At 43.5% G+C, this 23748-nt stretch overlaps 1 protein-coding gene across 1 annotated transcript in view; it reads right to left on the bottom strand.

The window, feature by feature from the left end:
- The window catches only part of PKD2L1 (polycystin 2 like 1, transient receptor potential cation channel), a 2231834-nt gene that overhangs the window by 502682 nt on the left and 1705404 nt on the right, over positions 1 to 23748 (bottom strand). The window contains exon 11 of the mRNA XM_078641081.1: positions 18104 to 18225. Coding sequence (XP_078497207.1) covers positions 18104 to 18225 — 122 coding nt within the window. The remainder of the gene's footprint in view (positions 1 to 18103; positions 18226 to 23748) is intronic.

Genomic DNA, 23748 nt, shown 5'->3' with positions numbered 1-23748 from the left:
AGTCTGGACCCGTGTTATAAACATCGTCGTATCATGATGATTTTGATATCAGCAGACCGAGAATGGCTAGTATACTATGCACAAGCATTTTCGTCATATTCGAGTGACGATTTCACCCTGAAACCAGAGATTCCGTCCTGAACCCTCGGGTTCCATTTTGTGAACGGCAGCCATTTTGTGATTGCCCTCACATAGGCCAGTGAATAAGGCCAAAAACGAGTCTGAAGGACACATACACCTTTGCTGACTTCTGCACGACCTGGGCAAGCTGACTCCACTGCCCAAGGCCAAACCTGTTCGGTCAGTTCCTCTCCCAGTGGCCGATCGAGATAGTATCAAGGCACAACATGCCATAAACCTTTCATCGCACACAAACCACGCCTAATCTTACACACACATGTCTCTGTTCCTTACTTTATGACCTGCTTCATGAGGAGGAGGTGCCCGTTTTTATTAGGGGTCCGCCGATATCTGATGGAAAATGTTGGGCCTTGCCGGGTAATTTATTGTGGGCTGGACAAACTGAAAATAAGCTTGTCATCATGATTCTGCTTTTTCTTTGTAGTGAAAATATGTGAATGGTCAACTGTAAAGTAAAGAATGTTTGCCTGAAGCATAATATTTTGTATAAAAAGAGAAGGCTGGCTTTGTAAGATTGAGCAGTCTCCTGAGAATATACACCGTGTTGTACTTCTAGGACACCTGTTACTGGTTGCAGCCAATAAATTCGATCTTTGACTTCACCTACAAGACTCTGAGTTTCTGTAGTCTGAAACAGGAAGGACCCGAAGTCTTAGGGTGTACCCCTGGCACCGCTGGGTTCCGAAAAACCCAGTACTTCAGAAGGGCATACAAATTAGTTATTGGGAGGGGGAAAGCTGAGCTCAAAGAAGCCTATTGGGCTCTTGGGAATGGTTGTCTACCTGCACCACTAGAGACTCTAGGGGTTTTTGGGCCGTGGTCAATGGAAGGCAGCCCATTGTGGCTGCTCAAGATGACATTGGTTCCTCCATCTTTCCAGCTCTCTGGATAGCCCACTACCATAAGGTGTATACACTGAATACAGATATGCCCATAGACAAGGGTAATGATGGTGGTCTGTACTCACTTGAGGTCAGGTTTGATAATGAGGAGGTTTATGCAGCAATTATTGGAATTCCTTCCAATAAAGCCCCTGGTCCAGACGGGATACCAATGGACTTATATGAGGCAGAACCTCACCTCTGGGCTTCAGTCCTTACTAATGTACTTAATGCTGTGACCCAGACAGGTTTACAGCAGTCCTGGAAAGCTGCTACTATACTACCAGTTTTTAAAAAGGGGAACAGACAGTACCCCACCTGTTATAGACCGATTTCCCTGGTAAACTCAGTTGCAAAGGTGGTAATTCACATTATTTTAAAGCGTGTAGAAGTATGGGCTCAGGCTAATGCCATTATTTGCCCTGTCTAATATGGATTTAGGGAAGGGATTGGACTGAATCTTAACCTCATAATATGGAAACATGTAGTGGCGATACAGGGGCCCAATTTTCTTGCATTTATGGAACTCAGCAGTGCCTTTGATCGGGTTAACAGGTCAAAGCTTTGGGACATCCTCGGTGTATAGGGATTATCAGTTCATTTGATCAATTTCCTTAGAGCCTTACAAATGGACGTAAACGCCTGTGTTAGATTATGGCATGGACAGGGAGACATCCCAATCATTTAGCCTACCACGGGGGTAAGGCAGGGATGTGTGATGGTGCCAATTTTGTTCCTGTCACATGTAAATAGGTTGAACAGCTCTTTGATGGAAAATGGGGTGGACCTGCCCAAGATAAAGTCAGTCAGTGTGCCCACCCTGCTTTATGCCTATGACGCAATATTGATGGCCAGATAAACAAATGGGTTAAAGCTATTGGTTGATTTGTTTTCAGCTTTATGGATGATCTGGATTTGGATATAAACATCTCTATGGAGCTTGTGGGAGGAAGGCTGCTAAAACCAGACCTAGTGACATTAAGGGGCGAATCATTACTAGGGTCCCCACTTTCCCTTATCTGGGAGTATTATTTGACCAACAGAACAATTGGCTACCCTGTACCTCTAACCAATGTTCTAAATCTAGCCAAGCCTGTAGTGCTCTGTTTAAAATGTTCTTTATCAATAGGCAATACACCCATTCTGCCCTTACTCCAAATCTACAGAATGAAATGTCTGTCAGTCCTGACATAAGGTGTAGCCATATGGGGGTACCATAATTGTAAGGTGATCCAGCAGAAAGAGGACCGATTTTGTAGAAAATGTTTGGGCCTGGATCCTAATAGTGCATACTTCTGTGCTCATGAGGAATTGGGTCTGGAATATGTGGAGGACCAAGTTAAACTGGCCCAATTGTTACTTTGGATTTCAGCTTGGGCAGATGAGAGATTGAGGTTTAACAGGAGTGTGATTAAGGACTGTTTGGTGTGTACCTACGGTCAAAAGATACAGTGGTTAAATTATAATAAAACCGCTGCCCGCTCCGTAGATTGTTTGGACATTTATAACAGGTCACATCTTCTTAAACAAGCATTTACAATGAAATAGGTCTCGCACTGACATTATTTTGAGCTATTGACATTGTAAATGGCATAGTTTTTTAGTTTTGTTTTACTTTTGTAAAACATAAATAAGATGCATTTTAAGTTTATATGGCAATTTCTAAAAAAAAAGTAGTCTTCTGTCTTATGTAACATTTCCAATATGCTGAGTTATATACGTATGGTTGATTGTCTAAGTGTAATGTGTGTGTAATGACCCTACACTGGAATGAGTGGCGCTATATACACATCTGAGAGAGAATGTTATATATGCATCTGAGCAAGAGTGGTTATGGCTTGGGGACTGTTAAAGGGTGGTGGTGAAGGTATCTGTGGCGGAGGTGGCCATTGGGGGGCATCAACAAACATTGTCGCACTGGGCGCCGCCAGCTCTAAAGCCTGCCCTGGGCACCAGTTCCTAGGTGTAGGAGGGGCACCCCAATTGAGGTTGTTGTTTGCTGCAGAACCAGCGGGCGTATCGTCGTACTTGCTTGAGGGTTAATAGTGTTTTACAAGAGAGCACGGTCCCGACTTCCACCATGAACGGAATCTCGTGGGTTACTTCATCATTGTTCAGATAATGTTAAATGGTAAGCCGCCTGTAACCCCTATTTGTGGAGTGCTCACTAGGGTTAAACAAACGCGGTGCCCGGCCCAGGGACCGGCACTGCAATGCATGGCGGCAGAGGCTGGCGTGACTGACGTTTGCATTGGCAGACACTCATTCCTGTATTACAAGTGAACAACGGAAGAGTGTTAGGGTCGGTGGTACGGAGGCACCTGATTGGTGCTGCCACACAGTTCAGAGTGAAGGGAACAGCTGGCGAGGAGGGGGCACAGAAGAGGCGCCAAGGGCTAGAGGCAAGTGGGAGCAGATGAGCATGGGGGAGACTGCAGAGAACGGGCAGTGAGGAGGGTATGGGGTGGTTGGGGTGTTGAGGCTGCCGGGTAGAGGGCACAAGCGTAGGGGCACAGATGTGGCAGGGTAGAGCAAGGGTTGACGAGTACAAACACTTGAATAGCAGCACGTGAGAACAGAAGTTGATCACTGCCATGGACGGTCAGTTGAACAATTTAATGTGGACGAGGCACTCAGACTTCACAAAGACCGGTCTCCACTAGAATAATGCTGTCACAAGACATTGCAAATGGCAATGAGGCGGGAGTACCCACAGGAAACAGCAGGGGCTACCCATACACAAATCTGCAGTGCTGTGAAATTTACCACGCAGTGAACGCTGCTTATATATCCACTAGTATTTGCACCCCGCGGATCCTTGTCTCCTCACCTGACTGCCCCCTTGTATGATCTTGGCCGGAATCTCCTTGCGGATAATCTTATCAAAGATTGTAACACCCCCAGGCTGGACGGCCTGCGCTTTACTAATCTCGTCACACATGCTACTCCCTGTCACCGACAATTCAGCAGTACGCGCACTTCCCCTTTCCCGCACACTGACTCCTCTGGTATTTGAGGCTGTGCTGTCTGTCACTCCACAGACGTCCAGGCCAATGGTAAACACAGAAAGAGGACACAAAAGCAAAGGAGGCACCATCATTTTGAAATAGGGTAATTTATTTTGAAGTTAAAGATCATTTTGCAGCACCTTATGAGTGTGTTATTATATATGTCTTTTGGAGAGAAACTTCAACAGAAAACAAAGAGAAATTGAAGCAGTCTTGTTTATATCATTGACAAGTCCTCCTGGCCAAATGATTTTTTTAGCGGTCATTGCTGCGGCCATATTATAGGCATTTATTTATTTTATGTATTTATTTATTTCAAAGGTTTTATATTGCGCTGCTGGACCCAAGAGTATCAGAGCGCTTTACAAGGAAAGAAAACAAAATAAGATAAAATTAACAATGTGCAGAAAATTCACAAGGGATATAACATTGTATTCAAAAGAGCTATGGGGCAAAGAAATAGAGAGATATCAAAAGGGAAGATGAATGTTGAAAGCTAAGAGAGAGATGGGGGTGTAGAGAAGGGGAGTGAGAATATGAAAAGAGGGGGAGGGGTGGGGAGAGGAGTGAACAAGAGAAGAGAAAAGAGCAAACAGGTTCAGAGTCAGTAACATTAGATACCCCAATATTTGTTGAGAAGAAGTACTTTGAGTCCTTTTTTGAAGAGAGAGTAAGAGGGGTTGCAGCAAAGATCCTTGGGGAGAGAGTTCCAAATAGTAGGAGCATTACCAGAGAAGGCACGGGATTGGGTCTTTTTACATTTGAGTCTAGGAGGGATCAGGAAAAGGGAGTTAGTGATCCTCAGGGACCTGGAGCACCCTGCTTTTTGTTGTTTGATTGCAAGGTAAGAGGGGGTGTTTTGGTGAAGTGCTTTGTAAGTGAAACAGGCAATCTTGTAGGTGGATCTTCCCTCTTTTGGGAGCCAATTGAGATTTTTGAGGACGGGGGAGATGTGGTCAAATCTTTTACAGTCAGAGATAAGTCTAGCAGCTGGGTTGAGAACAGATTTAATCGGTGCAAGATAGACTTTAGGGGTGCCGGCAAGTGTGGCTGGCGTTACCATAGTCAATCCTGGAAAGGACAAGCGATTGGATAACAATTTTGAAATCATCAGCAGGAATAAAAGATTTAATTCTTTTGAGGTGGTGAACGGTGAAAAGAGCACTTTTGGCTGCATTTTTAATGTGGGGGATGAGATTAAGATTCTGGTCAATGCTGATGCCTAGGGATTTAACAGAAATAGAGGTGGAGAGGGAGCAATTAAGTGCTTTGATATCATTTATCCAGAGTTGGATGGGAAGGGAATTGTTTTTGGGAGTGAAAAGGATGATTTCAGTTTTTTTCGGATTCAGTTTGAGATGGTTCAGATGGAACCAGGCTTGAACTCTAGTCAAGATATCATTGAGGTGAAGGATGTCCTTGTGGGATTTGATCTTGTAGTATAGTTGAGTATCGTCGGCGTAGAGGTGGTAACTGATTTTAGCTTGTTTGAGAATGAGGGTGAGTGGTTCCATGAAAAGATTGAATAGGGTTGAGGAGAGGATGGGTCCTTGGGGGACACCGAGGGAGACAGGTTGAGGTTTAGAGAGGCAGTGGCTGTGCTTGATTTGTTGTGATCTATTTTGAAGGAACGAGGCGAACCATTTGAGTACAGTGCCTTCAAAACCAAATCGATCTTTGAGAGTGTTAAGAAGGGTGGGATGGTGGACTATATCAAATGCAGCCGAGAGGTCAAGGAGGATTAGTAGTGAGGATTCACCTTTGTGTAGGGAGTGATGAATGTCATCTGTAATATTTAGCATAGCAGTTTCGGTACTGCATCCCCTTCTAAAACCGGATTGGAAAACGTCAAGGAGATTGAAGGAGACGATATGGTTCTCTAATTGGGATAGGACACATTTTTCAAGGGCTTTAGAGAGGAAGGGAAGGTTAGAGATAGGGCGTAGGTTGTTAAGATCATTAGGGTCAGCAGAGGTGTTTTTAAGAATGGGGGAGATTTGACCTAGCTGAAGGGAGGCAGGGACACAGCCGGTGGAAAAAGAGGAGTTGGTGATATTGGTCCATACAGGGGCAATGATGTATTTGAGTTCTTGAACCAAATGGGCGGGAAGAGGATCTTTGGAGTGGGAGGAAGGTTTGAGTTTGGAAATGATGTTGATGATCGTAGTTTCTGATATTGGACTAAATTCACTCCATGAGGCATTTTTTTAGCAAGGTGGCCCATAGGAGAAGAGTCAGGTTGGGGGAGAGCAGGGAGGGATTGAGAGGGATCGTGAAGTGTGGGAAAAGAGGATGAAAGTGAATTAGGAGTGTTGAGGAGGCTGTGTTGGCTGAGGAGAGGTTGGAGTGAGAAAGGGGGGAAGAGAAGGATAGTTCGATCTTTTTTGACTTTATTCGTAAAGAAGCTGGCAATTTCTTCGCATCTTTCCATAGAGGCTAATATTTTACGAGGGCCAGAGGAAGTTTGTTTTTTAACGATGTTAAAGAGTTCTCTGGGGCGGTTTCTAGCCTGGTCAAGTTGTGACCAGAGAAAGGAGGTTTTTTCGTTGAAGATGTGTTTTTTGTATTGGGCTCTAGCAGTTCCAGACACGTTCAGATTGTCTGAGGGCCCGTCTTTCATTGTTAAGTTTGGAATTGAACCAAGACTTGGGAGGGTTGTTTTTTTGTTGTTTGAGTTTAATTGGAGCAATTTGGTCTAGGGCTTCAAGAATAGAATTATTGTAATGTATGGTTAAGTCGTTGGTGCTGTCAGAGAGAGGGGGGAGAAGTAAGCGGGTTTTAATTGTGGATTCCAATTCGCCAGGAGGAATAGGGTGAAGGTTGCGTGTAGGTTTCATAGGTAAAGTGCGGATGGGAAAGGGGCGTGTAATGAAGCTATTCAAGGTGAAGAGGATAAGGTGGTGGTGATCAGACCAGTCTACAGGAAGTATATTAGAGAGAGTGGCCAGATCCTTGCTGGTCAAAATAGCATTGAGGGTGGCACCTTTGGTATGAGTAGGGGAATGGCAGAGTTGGGTCATGTTGGTGATGTCCATGGCATCATTAAATAGGTTAGAACGAACTGGAAGGAACCAGTCTGACTCCATTTCAAGCTGCACAGCTATTTCCAGTCAATGAATCCAATAAATCAAATTCGTATTCAACTTTTCATTTCATCCACTTTTACTCTGTTAGTTTAATCCTTTTTATCCTTTGTTTTCCTTCAATTTATTTTACTCATTCTTTTATGCACTCTCGTTTTTCACACAAACACAGGAGAGTCAAAGTGTTTCCACAAGTCACGATTTATTTAAAACACCCAATGCGTTTCGGGACAACCCTTCATCAGGGGTATCTATAAAAAAATTAATAATGACCATGAGTAAATACAAAGTTAAAAATACAATACACTGACTAAATACGAAAAATGACTTTCTCAGTTTGAATTAATGAAACAATGAAACACTGCTACGTTCTACATAACTCATTTAACTATGATTTCCATCATTAATATAAACACCCACTATGATGTGGATGAAATGAAAAGTTGAATACGAATTTGATTTATTGGATTCATTGACTGGAAATAGCTGTGCAGCTTGAAATGGAGTCAGACTGGTTCCTTCCTGTTCGTTCTAATAATTGCAGCGCGGAGCAAGCTTGCACGCTGACAAAAGTTGAATTGATGAAGACTCATTAAGCAAAAATTTAAATGGAGTAAATATCGGTGTGCATCTCACCACCATTGTCCTTTACATGAATGAATCTTCCGTCCAAAAACTGTGAGATTGCACCCACGATAAAACAGAGCATGGACAAGTGAAAGAAGTGGAATGAAAATATTTGGTGAACTTTATGGATTACACAGGAGACTGGTTTCCTCGTCATTGATGTTTTTCACAACATATAATATAATAGATGATACTTTGGACGATTTGGATATTATTATTTGGTTTGTGATTATACTGATTAAATGTGTAGTTTAATGATGTAATGTAATGTTTCAAATTGACTTCGCCACTCACTGATTCAGAGTTACGTATTTTCAACTGTTAGAATATCCTTAAAGCATTCTGGGATACTGAGTACAATGAGGTGAGCAGTGTAAATGAGCGCTCGCACGTAGCAGCTGACATTTGGCCCACTTAGCAATAATGATGTTGATAGAAGAGGAGGCGTTGAAGGGCATGTTTAACACTCATTAGTAGGATTTCGGTCCGTAGTTTACCTGGTACACTATGGCACGTGTTTGATCACCTGGGGGCAGATAGCGATGTTAAAAGGAAGAGGAAGCAGAAATGGTGAAAAGTAGCACTAGCGAGATTGAGAGGCGTGCGGAGGGCACATCATGACAAGCCTGGAAAGAAGTGGCATTTAGAAATGTTTGTAAGAAATAAAGAAGCACCAGTCACGGTAAGCGGAGTAGAAAGCTTGAGTGCCTCACAGAAGTAGTGGTAAAATCAAGGTTTAGTGACAAGCATGGAGTCAGAACGAACTTTAGAGTTTTGATGTTTCTTAAAACCGAGTTATTATGAAAGTTTCTAGTGGCAAGCATGTGTATTTAAGCAGTAATGGAGGCTTATTTCTTCTTGAGGCGTAAATGTGGGGGCAATAAAGGGTGAATCATAGTGGGTGTTTATATTAATGATGGAAATCATAGTTAAATGAGTTATGTAGAACGTAGCAGTGTTTTATTGTTTCATTAATTCAAACTGAGAAAGTCATTTTTCGTATTTAGTCAGTGTATTGTATTTTTAACTTTGTATTTACTTATGGTCATTATTAATTTTTTTATAGATACCCCTGACGAAGGGTTGTCCCGAAATGCATTGGGTGTTTTAAATAAATCGTGACTTGTGGAAACACTTTGACTCTCCTGTGTTTGTGTGAAAAACGAGAGTGCATAAAAGAATGAGTAAAATAAATTGAAGCAAAACAAAGGATAAAAAGGATTTAACTAACAGAGTAAAAGTGGATGAAATGAAAAGTTGAATACGAATTTGATTTATTGGATTCATTGACTGGAAATAGCTGTGCAGCTTGAAATTGAGTCAGACTGGTTCCTTCCTGTTCGTCTAATAATTGCAGCGCAATTGGGCGGAGCGCGGAGCAAGCTTGCACGCTGACAAAAGTTGAATTGATGAAGACTCATTAAGCAAAAATTTAAATGGAGTAAATATCGGTGTGCATCTCACCACCATTGTCCTTTACATCATTAAATAGGTTGACAGAAGGGTCTTCATTTTTGTTCCAGTGGATGTTATAGTCACCAAGGAAGAGATTTTTGGAGTGGGAGAGCTATGCTTTAATAATAAGATCAGACATCTCTTCAGTAAAGGAGATACAATTTCCAGGGGGGTGGTAAATAGTGTGCAACCGGATGGTGGGGAGCCAGGAATAATGAGATCCGCGCAAAGGTATTCAAAGGATGAAGGGTATTTTAGATGGACAAGCGAGATGTTAAGTTCAACTTTAAAGATTAGGGCAAGGCCTCCTCCTGTTTGCTCAACTCTATCTTTCTTAATGATAGAATAACCTGGGGGAATGAGCAAGTCGAGGATAAGAGTGGAGTGGGCGGTGAGCCAGGTTTCAGTTAGGAATGCATTGTCTATGTTTTCACTAAGAATGGTTTCCGCAATCTCAGTTGCGTGGCAGGAGGCAGATCGGCAGTTGATCAACATGCAACAGAGGGGAGTGGGTCAGGTAATTAGGTGGGGGGATAGGGGGTATAGGTCTAAGTAGTTCGGGTAGTCTAGGTGATGTCGGATGAAGGGGGAGTCTGCTCATTCCTAAGAGAACTGGGATAGTAGACGGAAGATTAGGGGGGATAGTGGATGAGGATGGAGAGGGAGAGACAGGTAAGTTCGTGGAAAAGTTAACTCCCGAGGTTATTGGGCAAGTATCAAGTTGTGGCGGGGAGGTCGTGTTGGCATTGCAGGGTGGGACGATTAAGGGAGGGTGAGCGGGTATGGATCTGGCTGTGTAATTACTAGGGAGGGGAGGTGTGTTGATGTTGGTAATAACGCTTGGCGGGCAGTTTGTGGGTGAATTGAGATGAGTGTTAATGTGCGACAATAAGGTGTATTGTGGGGGGATCGATGTGTGGGCGTGAACTGAGGAGTGGGCTTTTGCAAGGAGTGAGATATCACTTCTGAGTGAGGAGAGTTCTAAAACGAGGGACGAGAGGAGAAGTTGATGAGCCCGATTCCCCCGCCTGTCTCAAACTAACTTCCAGCTTGGAAGCACTCCAGCTAACTCAACTAGTCGTAGGGCCCACGCATAAAGCTGGACACACCCTGGATCACTGCTACACTAATCTAGGAAATTTGAAGTTCACCGACTCAATTAGAATCCCTTGGTCAGACCATAAACTGCTACGTTTCAGTCTGTCCTTGATGGGAAGGGACAGACCTGCAGTTGCCTCTAAGAGGATAACTCGAGTTTGGTCCAAGCTCTCGGTAGACAGCTGGAATTCCAACCTTAGGGAATCCTTACCTAGCCTAAAGAACGACCCCACAGAAGCTAACACCCAATTCAATCAGTGGGTCGAAAACTCTCTAGACTTGACCCTCCCCAAGTCTCAACTCTCTCATAAACTAGGAGAGAAAAAAAAAACATGGTATACCAAAGAACTCAGAGTACTTAAGCGGTGCTGTAAACAAGAGGAAAGGAAATGGAGGAAAAGCTTCACTGTTGCTAGTAAGGAGAGCTATAAGTTAGCATTGAAGAGATATAAACATGAAATTAAAACTACCCAAGCCAACTATTTCCAGGAAAAAATTAACACCTCAGCCAATGCTCCCCGCAAAATTTTTAAAATCTTTAAATCATTGATTACACCACCTGCCTCCTTAGTCGATCCCAGTAAAGCACAATTACGCTGCAATGAACTTGCCACCTTTTTCTCCCAAAAAGTTATAAATATCTACTCCTCTTTCCTTCATTCCCCTCCGGAATTTGGTGTTGGGCCGGCAGAAGACATGGCAGAGCTTAGGGATCTCCCTCCTATAGATGGCCCGACCACTCAGGCACTGCTTAAAAATTTAAAATCGGGTTCTCCTCTTGACCCTGTATCCCCGGTGTTCCTTCATCTGGTTTCAGAGACCGTTACCCCACTGGTTCAGGAGGTGATAAATTCCTCATTAAAATCTGGTATGGTGCCCCCTGCGTGGAAACAAGCTAGAGTAAAGGCACTCTTAAAAAAAACGAATCTCAATCCTGAGGATTGGGCAAATTACCGGCCGATATCTCTACTACCATGTGTCAGCAAACTAGCTGAAAAATATGTGAATTCCCAGCTCTCGACCTTCCTGGAGGAAAGGAATGCTCTTCATTCCACGCAAACTGGCTTTCGTAGCCTCCAGGGTACAGAAACCGCCCTCATCACTGTAGTAGAGGAAACTAGGAAAATCCTCGATAATGGAGGTAACGCCGCAATACTTCTCTTAGACCTCAGCGCGGCTTTTGATACCGTGAATTATAACATCTTGCTCCAGAGGCTAAGAGAAGTAGGGGTTGGGGGCCAGGTACTTAACTGGCTTCGTTCCTTCCTAACGGAAAGGACCTTTGCAGTCTTTGAGGACAATGTGTCCTCCCCTCAAATGTGTCTCCAGTGTGGTGTTCCTCAGGGCTCTTCCCTCAGCCCCACCCTTTTTAATATCTATATGAGGCCTCTGGCTGAGGTGGTTCTGCCTTGAGGAGTACAACTGGTGACATACGCAGATGACACACAATTGATCATCTCGCTATCATCTAAGAACGCCCCCTATAATAACCTCTCCTCTTGTCTGGAAAACATTCATGCTTGGATGGACAGTTCCTTCTTAAAACTGAATGGTGCCAAAACGGAGGTGAGGCTTCTGGGACACAAGCCCCCGTCTAATATTGATGATTGGTGGCCATTATGCCTTGGTCAGCCTCCCCCGCCAAGAAGCCAAATTAAGAGCCTTAGGGTTTGGCTCGACCCCGCTCTTAACCTCGGAGTACAGGTTCGCAAGGTAGCAGGGACCTGCTTTGCCTTGCTGAGACAACTCAGAAAAATCATCAAACTCCTCCCATTCGATTTCAGGCGGATTCTGGTACAAGCCTTGATATTATCACGGCTTGATTACGCTAACGCCCTCTATTTGGGAGCCCCGCAAAGTACCTTTAAAACCCTTCAGACTGTGCAAAATTGTGCCGCACGTCTATTGCTGGACATCCCACGGAGAACATCCGCCAGACCTGGGTTGCGCCATTTACATTGGCTACCCGTGCAAAGGAGGGTAGAGTTCAAGGCTTTGATCACTGTACACAAAGCATTTTATAAGACTGGCCCTGGATTAATTCAAGCCATGTTCTCCACCTACCTCCCCTCACGGACCCTCAGATCTAGCAACAAAAATCTGTTAGTGGTCCCAAAAACAAGGAGAGTACGTACGGGCGGGAGACGCTTCTCCCTTCAAGCGACCAACCTCTGGAACAACCTTCCTGACTTCATCAGGTTGGAATCCAACCACCAAAAATTCAGGAGGCTTTTAAAAACTCACCTGTTTGTCTAAATCTATTGAATGAGTGAGCGAAAGGCGCCGGGATGCCCTCGGGTAGCTGTGCGCGGTACAAGTCCGTAATTCATTCATTCATTCATTCATTCAATATTAAGGAGTGACTGTGTGTGAATTGAGGAGCGCGGTGGATCCGTAGTTATTAGGAAGTTGGTAGCGTTAGGGTTGTCTAGGGGGAGATAATGTTTGGAGGACAGGGGGGAAACCTGGAGGGAGGAGGAGGGTGGAATTGTAATGTGGGGAGGATCATTTTTGGAGAGCGGGTATGTACAGGAGGTAGATGTAGGAAAGGCATTGTGTTTAGGCAGACAGTTAGGTGAAAGTGGCGTAGAGGCAGCAAGAGTTGGCGTACCTGGTAAATTGTGGATTGTTAAAGATAGCAAGGGGGTGTGAGAGGGGGGTAACGTTGGAGGAAGTGTGGGAGCTGTTGAGGGTGTGTGGGGGACGAATGGGCGAGGGGGAGAGGATGAAGTGAGTCAGAGGGAGAAGTGATAAGGGAGTCAGAGGGAGGGAGGTGCATAGAAAAGAGTGTATTATTGGAATGGGGGTAAGTGGGGGAGGCTGGGGGCGTCGTTGAGGAGTTGTATAGTGTGGAGGATGAGGGGGGATTGTTAAAGAGGAGATCAAAAGGAGAGGAGCGTGCAGCGGAGCATAGAGAATTCGGGGTTAGAGGCGAAGCAGGAGTAGGCGTGAGGGTAACAGGGGAATTTGACAATTTAGAGGAATCACGAGGGGGGGTGGGGGAGTCATTGGTGGAGGAGGATGGAAGGGAGACACGTACACTAGGAGACTGGGAGACAAGGGAGTCTTAGCAGGTTATGATGTTGAGAGCGAGGGTGGTACGTAGAGATTGAGAATAATCAACATGATTGGGGGAGGAGGAGGAGGGGGAGATAGTGAGAGGGGATAGTGTGGGAAGGGGGTAAGGGGAATCAGTACTAGTAATAGTGATGTATGCAGGGGAGGTCAATTGCGGTTGGGAAAGGGTAACAGTGTTGGGTGTAGGAGAGAAGGAAGGTAAATCACGAAGAGGCGGTAGGGGGTAGGAGAAACGATGGGAGATGAGGGCAGTAAAAGTAAGGGTAAATCAGAGAGGAGAGACAAGGGGGCCGGGGATAAGATGGGGGTGATGTGTCTAGGGGTTGAGGGGGGAGAGGGAAGGGTTCAAGGATTGTGTGAGAAATTGGGATATCGCGCTAAAGTGGTGTTCAAAGATATGGAGGTGGTTTTCAGACGCTTGGATGAGAATGGTTCCAGATTTGAAGATGGAGATATCTATTTCACCCGGAAAGGAAGGAGATGGAGAGGTGGAGAATTTCAGACCGTATGGGATATTGCGTGAATTAGAGATAGGGAGGTGACGTAGAAATAGGCTTTACCATTTAGATGGGCGTTTGGTGAAGAAGATGAAGTTGGTGATAAGGGAGGAGTTAAGGCTGTTATGATGATCAGCAAATAAGGTTTCTGGGTGGATACAAAGAAGTTTGTGTTTGAAGTTTTTCTTACCATGTTTGGAGAGATGGGAGGGGTAGAGGATGGACCAGGAGTTAGGGCCGAGTTTCGAGATGGGTGATGTTGAGATCAAGGGGGGAAGAGTGAGGGGCGGCATGATGCGGAGAATTGGAAGAGAAAGAAGGCATCATAAACGTATGCTATTCCCTACTGCCACAATATGCCATTGACAACGTTGGACCCCGTACCACTTCTAGATGGGCTTCTAGTTACCTACCAGGGCTCTATCAGTAGGTGCCGAATTTTCTTACTCTCGGTCTAGTGTTTAGAGAGTCTGTCTATGACTACACAGAGGGCGTGGCATTGGACAAGACCCGAAGACATTTGGGGCACATGGACGGTAGATTGAAGGTAAGCGATAAAGGAGATGCGTTAGCAGAGTTAGTGTGTCATGGTGGTAAAGCAAGAAAAGAGTCCTGCTTTGCTCGGCCCTGAACACACTTTACTATCCCTGATTTAATTACCGCAGGTTTTGCGATAGGAAGAGGGACATCATCGTTTGCCCATTGACTATTAAAATGATGATGTTTTTGTCACAAAATGCATTTTAAAAAGTACACAAATTGCTTCACCGCCTTGGAGCCCCTGACGTGAGAGTGAGGGCCGGGGGTGAGGGAAGCGTAGGGCTGGACTTGAGGGAAGCATCAGGCTGGCCTTGTGAAGACAGGAGGAAAGGTACAGTTTTCTCTTTTACAGACGACCCACTTGGATGAGCTCATCTGCCTTCCTTCTGCTGCCAAACATTTGTTATCTTTATGGGGCCATGTGGCCCATAAAGATGAGGAACCTTTTGTGGCAGAAGGAAGGCAGACGACCCAGTCTCAAATGGGCCGTCTGTAAAAGAGAAAAGTGTACGTCACGAACACCTCTTTCCCAATGGCTGGCCACCGTTTAGCATGAACGGTGACGCAGGCCAATGGGAAAGAGGGGCGGGGCTTAAAGCCCGCTAGTGAATCTCCCTTGAAATCATAAAATCTCGCGCGAGAGACTGCGCATGTGCGCAGTCTACGCCACGAGACCTAAATAGGTGACCCAATCCTTTTTAGGGAATATTTTCAAACAGATAGAAAGACGAGAGGGAAGCTAGAGTGCTGGAGAAACACTCCAACAGATCCTGCCTGCTCTTGAAATCTGTCACCGGCATTGAACCGTACCTTACTGCAGTTAAACATCCTAAGGACAGACCATTGCTTACAAAATTTTGCTTGGGTTCCATCCGTACAATGATCTGTTTTCCACCGGGCCAGTATGATCTCATGCACTTCTAATCTGTCCCTGTGATGATCGCTCGCCCCAAACCTTAATTTACTTGGTCTTATTCTTTACATGTTATGATGTTTTGCATTAGAAGTATTTATTGCCATTCTTAAAAGCTGGGGGTTTTATTCAATTTCGCCCTGCTTTTTTACATTTACAGTTATTTCCTGATTAAGTAGTGATGGTGGCGTTCACCGACTATTTAAAAGGACCCTTATAGTGGAATAAAATAATGTGTCTTAACAACGGGGAAGGGGGGTCGCAGGGACGAACAATTATTTAAAGACCACTCCTAGTTCAGGTCCCCAGCTACAACATATGATAAACACAAAGGAACAAAAGGGGGTCTGCAAAGCCACCTCGTGTGGCTGGCTACCCTGTACTACAATGAAGGTCAGAAGTAGGTACCCTAGTCACCATGTATAGCCTATTGAATAACATTTTTTCACGACCGATATTTGTTTTCACTGTCGTTTGCACTGTTCTGGTTTTAACAAGGGGAGATGTCCTTAGCTTAATAAAATTATCTTTTTTTAGGACATCCCACTCTTTTTTAATTCACCACTATATTCTTCAGTTGCACTGCGAGTTCATTTTCCCCACAACCATTAATGATCGGCTGTCATAAGTGCCTGTGGACTTGATCCTGCACAAATATCGAGCTCGTGGTTAAATGGTTTCGATGATCAAAGGACCAACCACTTGATACGGGTGAACCAAATGATAGGACTGATCACTAAGTTCATTTGATGGTAATCCACTTCTGAGCTATTGGGATCCAGTAAACTGGCACTTTATGTACTTATTTCTATGCACGCATACCCTTCAATACAATGTATGTTATTAAATAGGCTATCCATGGTTACTAGGGTACCTACTTCTGACCTTCATTGTAGTGCAGGGTAGCCAGCCACACGAGGTGGCTTTGCAGAGCCCCTTTTGTTCCTTGGTGTTTATCATAAAATAATGTGTGCCTAGCTTATAATGATGTGAAGGATAGGCTGGCTCGCTGTATTTAAACTGTACTTATTGTTTATAGAATATGTGATTTGAACAAAATAAGGTGGTCTGTATATTTTAATATTTTTGATGTGGCTTTTATGTCTCTATCTTTTATGATTATGACGCATAATTGAATAAAGATTGATATGATAAAAAGGCTTTACAGCAATGGGAAAAGGTAGTGTTACCTCAAAGTAGCCTACTCCTAATGAAGGGGCAACACAATGTCCCAACAATTGAATGAAAAATGTGTGTAACCTGTTTTGACCCTAAAATCATTTTTTTGTGTGATAATAGCTACTTTTAAAATGTACCTAGTTTACATGTTTTCTATAAAAATAGAAGAGAACCCTGTATATAATTTGCATAATATATAAATAACAAAATCTAAAGTGGGTTTGCTACACATTTATATTTCATCGTGTAAAGGTAATACCACCACCAAGAGGTACTCTAAATCCCGGTTCGTCAATATAATACGAACGTTTGGCCAATGAAAAGAATTGCCTGTGAAATGTTCTTATGTATTCTTTAATGCATTATAAAGTTAAGTTAAGTATTTATATACTAGTGTTCTCCCGCTCGGTGTTAAAGTTAATATGAGAGTCGGCCTGTGGAAAATAATTTTTTATACACTGTCTTGTAAGCGGAGCGTGATATACCCGTCCTGTGATGCTCTTTTTTTAACATGCATGGATATTTTTACTTATTTGTTTTAAATATGTACAGCTTATATGGTTGTGTGAAACAAACCGAATAAAGCTTTTTGAACTGAACTGCATTATGAAGTTAAATTACTTCATAAAATATTAAAACAGTGTTTTGACATTGCAAAGCTTTACCATGCAAAATAAGATATGCAAAACCTACTGAAAAAATAATTTAACTGTGACTATGCAATACAATATGAAAAAGAAAGGCAGATAAATGTAATAATGTCAAAGAAACCAATAACATGTATGCGAACAGTTTCCCAGGTGGCAAAGACAGTTCCCAGGATATGGAAGGTTGACACAACCTTTCGTAGATTTGCATCAAATTATGGGGGGTTTTATGAAGGCAATATGCAATCAATTTACAGTAATGTTGAAATCAACATGGATTCAAGAAACATAATATATATTTTTTTCTTTTGGAGTGTGGATACTGGTCTTATAGATATATTTAGGTTCCGAGTTCTAACACGTGGAAGTCTTATACAAAGAAATGCCTGCAATATGAGGGCAATCAAGCAGTACTATGCAGTACTATGTTCTAGATATAGTCCATGACTAATACCACATGTTTTCAAAGAATGTAACAGTTCAGTCTATTAAATATACCACAAAACACAATTAACCGCATGATCTAAGAAGATCAAATAATGCAAGTCTGCCAGTTTGTCAAGTCAATCAAATAGCAGTTATTACATTGTCATGGCAGCTCTACTTACTGCAAAATGTTATTACGCTTTGATGTGACTGGCTTTTACAAGGATTTCTAACATCCAATTGATTTAAACTGCATAATTTGTATTTAAAAAAGTAAGTTGATTTTTAGCACCCACTGTGACTTCTCTGGCATTCCCAGTGGGTGCTAAAATCAACTTACTTTTTGTACCGTAGAATAAAAAAACATTCACGTGGTATATATCACAGTCAAAACTTAGAAGTTAATTAAAACCTGAGCTTTTACCATTTTAATTAAGCTTGAAGTGCAGTATCTTATATGAACAGTTCATCCATTACATCTTATACTGATTAAAGGAAATACATGGTAAATAGTATGCTTCATCACTTACTCTTTCAAACTGTTCTTAAAATCCTCAAATTCTAATTCCTTATCACCATTTTGTAGGGCTTTTTGAACATCTGAAATCCGTTCTTTTTTCAGTTTAAGCTTCAATAATGTCTTGTTGTAACTCTAGAGACAAACATTAAAATAAATTTAAAAGGGGAGAACAATATAATTTGGCAAAATGTGAAATTGATATTAGGATTTATATATAAAGTTAACAATGCTATTGCATACATTTAACATTATCATTGTCGCCTAATCTTCTTTCTTGCACTAGTCATCACATATTCTAAAATGTGCCTGTGGTTCAGGAGAAAAACTCTCACATCTTTGATTACCATATTTATTTTCTACTAAAACACTATCTCCTTACCTATCGTAGGAGGGTTGTAAGAACATAGTGCTCCCAAACAATGTCCTGCTTTTGTGAGACTTCTCCAGAGATCCTGTTTCTCTTGACTTGTTTCAGTGTAATGCATGTATTTCGTTTTTTTGCTTTGGTTGTCGTACGAGTCTCGAACATGATCTAGTTTTGGCTTAGAGACATCTTTAGCAGCCTGGAGGCCTCATGTGATCAGTACAATAATACTAATACTAAATAGAAAGGCACGTTGGGTCAGTCCCTCTCAGCTATTTCTTTGTTGATGTATCATTCTCATTTCGGGGTCAGCCCACGGTTAGCATTCATATAGCAAGGCAATAAATCCGCCTCCCTTAGCCATTGACTAGAAGAAAATGGCATAATATCATATTTCAACCCATACATTTAGTTGTTTAGACCCTCATGCAGTTTGAGTGACAACAATTTGCCTTGTTGCACTTCCTTCCCCATGTGGTAGGAAAAAGCAGTGCAAAGTTAAAAGAGTCAGATTTGGGATAAATTTGGGATTAATTTAAGCAGACATCATTCTCAAAGCCCGGTTGCTGAACCTTGTTGGAGGTTTGCAGCTAGAATTTTTCAAAAGGCTGTCTCAGTATAGTGCCAAACTGGCATCCTGGAAGAACTATGACGCTCGAATTGAATTGAATTGAAAAACAATTTATATTGCGCGACTAAAACCCGAAGGCATCAAGGCGCCTACCAAAAAATATCATAAAAAGGCAATATCATAAAAAGGCAAAGCACAACTACAAATAAGTCCACACAAACAGACGTGTTTTCAGGGCATTTCTAAATAACTGGAGAGAGGGAAGGGACCTTAGTTCCAAAGGGAGGGCATTCCACCACTTGGGTGCCAGGAAGGAAAAGGCTTTGCCACCCCATTTGGTTTTCCGAATGCGGGGGACTGCAAGAGGGAGTCTGTTAGAGGAGCGCAAGTTCCTAGAAGGACTGTAACGGGACAGAATGGATCCAATTCCAGTATGGCTGCTTTTTTGCTAAGGCCCTATAGGTCATGCACATGGTCTTAAAAAGTATGCGGTCCTCTATGGGAAGCCAGTGAAGCAGTTTTCTGGCAGAGGTAGCCGAAGTGCGCCGGGGTAAGTCCAAGACAAACCTGGCCGCTGCATTCTGGACCACCTGCAAGCGCTGCAGCAGACTTTTATTCAGTCCCGCATACAGCGCATTGCAGTAGTCCAGGCGGGAGGCAATAAGGGCGATAGCAAGTTGTTTCCTAGCCTGCTGTGAAAGATAATGCCTAATCTTCCTCAGTATGTGAATAATACCCCAACAGGTAGAGATAGTTCTATTAACCTGTTGACACATACTGAGGGTGGAATCAATCATGACCCCCAGATTTTTGGCAGAAGAGGCAGGAACAGGACAGGCTCCCAATGAGTCTGGCCACCAATCGGCTGACCATACTTCTTCCTTTCCTCCAAACACCATCACCTCCGTCTTCTCCCCATTCAGTTTCAATGAATTGTAGATCATCCATTGACCGACTGCCTCCATACAAGATCTAAAATTGGAGGCAGTCGAAGTAGCTGACTGGGAGAGAGAGACGAGGATCTGTGTGTCATCCGCATAGGAGACTACCTCCATCCCAAAAGATCTAATCAGTCTGGCAAGAGGGGTCACATATATGTTAAAAAGGGTCGGGCTTAACGCCGATCCCTGGGGGACCCCACATTGCACAGACAGGGATGGAGATAGAAATTTACCCAGCATCACTCTTTGCTCTCGTTGATCGAGGAAAGAGGTAAGAAGCCTCAGGGCCGCCCCCTGAACCCCAATCTCCCTCAGGCAAGATGTTAGGACTGAGGGAGAAAGGGTGTCGAAGGCGGCCGTGAGGTCTAAAAGTATCAGGAGGGAGGTCTGTCCCCCATCAACTCGGGTGCGGATATTATCCAGCACTATGGTGAGGGCTGACTCGGTGCTATGTTCCCTCCTGAAACCATGCCGGGAATGGTCCAGACAGCCCGAGCTTTCTACGAAGGCGGCAAGGTGCTTATTAAGATGTGATTCTAACATCTTCGCCGGAGCTGGGAGCAGTGAGATGGGGCGAAAGTTCTTTAAAACCCAAGGATCAAGAGAGGGTTTCTTGAGTAAGGGTTTTACTACTGCATTTTTCCATTGAGAAGGAAAAATACCATCCCTCATGGCCATATTCATGATGTCAACAAGAGGGGGCAGGAGGGATTCACTACACTGCTTAAGGATCTTGAGCGGGCAAGCGTCTAGAGGAGAGCCGGATTTGGTTTTATTAAGGAGAGTCTCTAGATCTTGTAAAGAGAGAGAAGGGAAGGATTCCAAACATACCGGCGAGAATTTCTCCAGGAGAACAGGATCTACATCCAGAGGGACTGGAGGCTCAGTAGTGGAAGATCTCTCCAACTCCAAAGCAGTGTAGCTCCACCATCACTAGGCACTGGAACTAAATTACATAGAGAAAAATTCCTATAGACCTGTGCTGCTCCATTTTAATGGTCATGTTTAGAAGTTCATGCCCTTAATGAATCTACAGTCAAATTATATCTCATCCATCACCCTCCAGGTGATGATACATTATTTGGGGAATGGATAGTGAACATTGTGAACCACCTGATAATCATTGATACCAAACACTTTTTGGGAGATTTCAACTTACATTAAGAAGTGCTGAAGATAAAGCTGCTAACTTTCTCTCTGCTTTCATTCTTGACAGCAGTCTCCTATAACACTTCCAAGAACAGACACACTCTGAAAACTCGCTACCTGACTTGATCATTGTGAATGATCTCATACTGACCATGAAGGACACTATCACTGTTGATTGCTCCAATCATCCAATCATCTTCAGATCACTTTCACATCCCCAATTACCCATTCCAAAACCTTTGCCTAACACAAAACGGTGAAATTTGGTTGTGGGATTTGAAAAACATGGATATTAATGGACTTGCATGTAGGGCTTGAGTGCACCTTCTGCCTATTTAAAGACAAGGAGACATAACAGGGCCTATTACAATGGCAGGTTTCAATTCTGAACAGCTGATTATGAATCAGCCGGTCAGAGTTGAAACAGCGGGTCATTACGTCTGGCTTCCAACAGGCCCAAGGAGACTGTCAGCCAGTTGGAGGCCGACCCCTAATGTCAAAGGGTGGTCTTTCCACCCTTGGGATTACGAGGCACGCTTTCCGCCGGTGTTGCCATGCCGGCCTTTCTGACATGGAAACTCTGTCGGAAAGCGTGTTCGGGGGCCCCTAGCAGGGCCACCTTGTGTGTGTGGCCTTTCCTTGGGGGCAGAGGGGGAGTCGCTGAACCCCATGGCAGGCACCTTGAGGTGCCTGCCATGGGGTGCAGGGATTAACACTACCTCCCATTTCCTTATGGGAGAATGGACAATGGCCGGGTTAGGGCCGTATCACATGCTCCCGTAGACAAATGTTGGCATGTGGACGAACAGTGTTCAGCCGCCTACAAATCAGGTGGTTGGGACTGCCGACCGGAGGTCGGTCGGTCCTGTTTACGAGATGGTGTCCGCCCGACATCATAATCATCCTCTAAATGTATTTGCAGTTAATTTCAATGACTGCATGAAAGACCTGATTGAATATTCTGCTCGCAGCAATAAAAAGAGGAAACATTGGAAGCCCTCTGCCCTATAGTTGTCAAAAGAAGTATATCTTTTTTTAGAGTTTTATATAGCGCAAACTAGACCCGAGACATAGAGTATCAGAGCGCTTTACATAGCACCAGTTTCGTTACAGAAGGACACATTTATTGTTGTTAGGTATATGAGGAAAAAAAACCTGAGATGAGTCAAGACTACATGAAGGCTACCCATCTAAGCTGACTCAGCTTAGGACTGCCAGAAGAAGGTACTAAACTCAATTTACTTGGCAAAGTCCTCTCACATCAAAACGCTATTGGACTCCTCCATGAACCACCAATGAACCACTCAGTAGTCCAAATTCTGATGGCAGGGTCAACAGCACTGAATTCAAACTCTGATTCTACGACCAATTGCAAGTTAAATCTTAAATCTCAGATGGCTTGGTCTCATTTTCACAACACAACGAGCCCTCGGGTCTGATTAATTGACTGGCAGTGGGAGAAAAAATAGAAAAAACACTACTTTGGAAAAGGGGGGGGGGTCCCTTTTAAGGACAGGTTCCCTCACACACCAAAGGTATCATGCTTCATCATGGGGATACCTCCTCGCATCACAAACCTAGTCGTGATGCGGGCTACAACCCTCTCGCTGTGAGAGAGGAGCTCACAGATGTTTTTTGTGAAGAAGAGGGGAATACCTAAACACCAATATGAGCGTGTGTGGATGAGGTAGTGCAGTAATAATTAAATAGTGGTGAAACAATTTGGATAAAACTAGCTACAAGGTAAGCCTACTGTGATTTATTGATGCTTCCTGGTGCCAGGATTAAAAACAGATATAGTGTAGTGTGGCTGGCGGTATTAGAGACGGCTAAACATGAAAGTGATCTACATGTTTCAGCCGTGTTGACCTGTATAAGTGTCATGGCTTTCATCAGGATCTCTCTTTTTAAGCTACTGCACAACATGTGTAGAAATAGTGAGAATAAAACAAAAGTGTGTAACACAAAACCAGTGATCCAGCTGTTCAGCAGATTCACCGGGGTACCTGTGGTAATATAAAAACAACATACTACGCCGCTTGAGCAGTGGGGTACAGTGTATTTAAACTATATTCTCACAATGCTGAGGAGACAACGTAACACACTTTCAAGAATTATATTGCGGATGCTATATACCACAATAAGTGCATAGTGCTACTTAATTAAGTAACATCTGTCCTTGGCAAGTGGCCCTAGGTACAAACGCCCATCCACCTAGTAAGTAGAGTTGAACACATTACAAGTATGTAAAAGTGGTAAAGCCTATTAGCATGAGGGACTCTCAGTATCCAATGATTAGAAGGATCAGAAAATGGGGGGGGGGGGGGGGGAGAAAGAGCAAAAGGGCCGGGAAAGGACACCTGCAAGCAGACTTTGCTGAACACAGGCTAACCGTTTTGAACCATGTGGTGTCACCTGCAGAAAAGACCTGTAGTAAAGGCTGTACATAGTGTCATGGGGTTAGCAAGGGTAAAACCAGTGTTATTTTTCATGTTGGTACCCTGATATGGGTCCAGGGAACATCGTACACTTTCTATAACAAAGCATGGCCTTCTAAGTATGCTTGCAGTAGTTCAACTTGTATGATCAAACTCATTTAGAACTGTGATTTGCGGAACTTTACTACAAAT

This window comes from Lissotriton helveticus, chromosome 5_1 (genome assembly GCF_964261635.1).
Source record: "Lissotriton helveticus chromosome 5_1, aLisHel1.1, whole genome shotgun sequence".
Lineage (NCBI taxonomy): Eukaryota > Metazoa > Chordata > Amphibia > Caudata > Salamandridae > Lissotriton > Lissotriton helveticus.
Note: the sequence above shows the minus strand (reverse complement) of the source record. Positions and strands in the feature narration are given on the sequence as shown.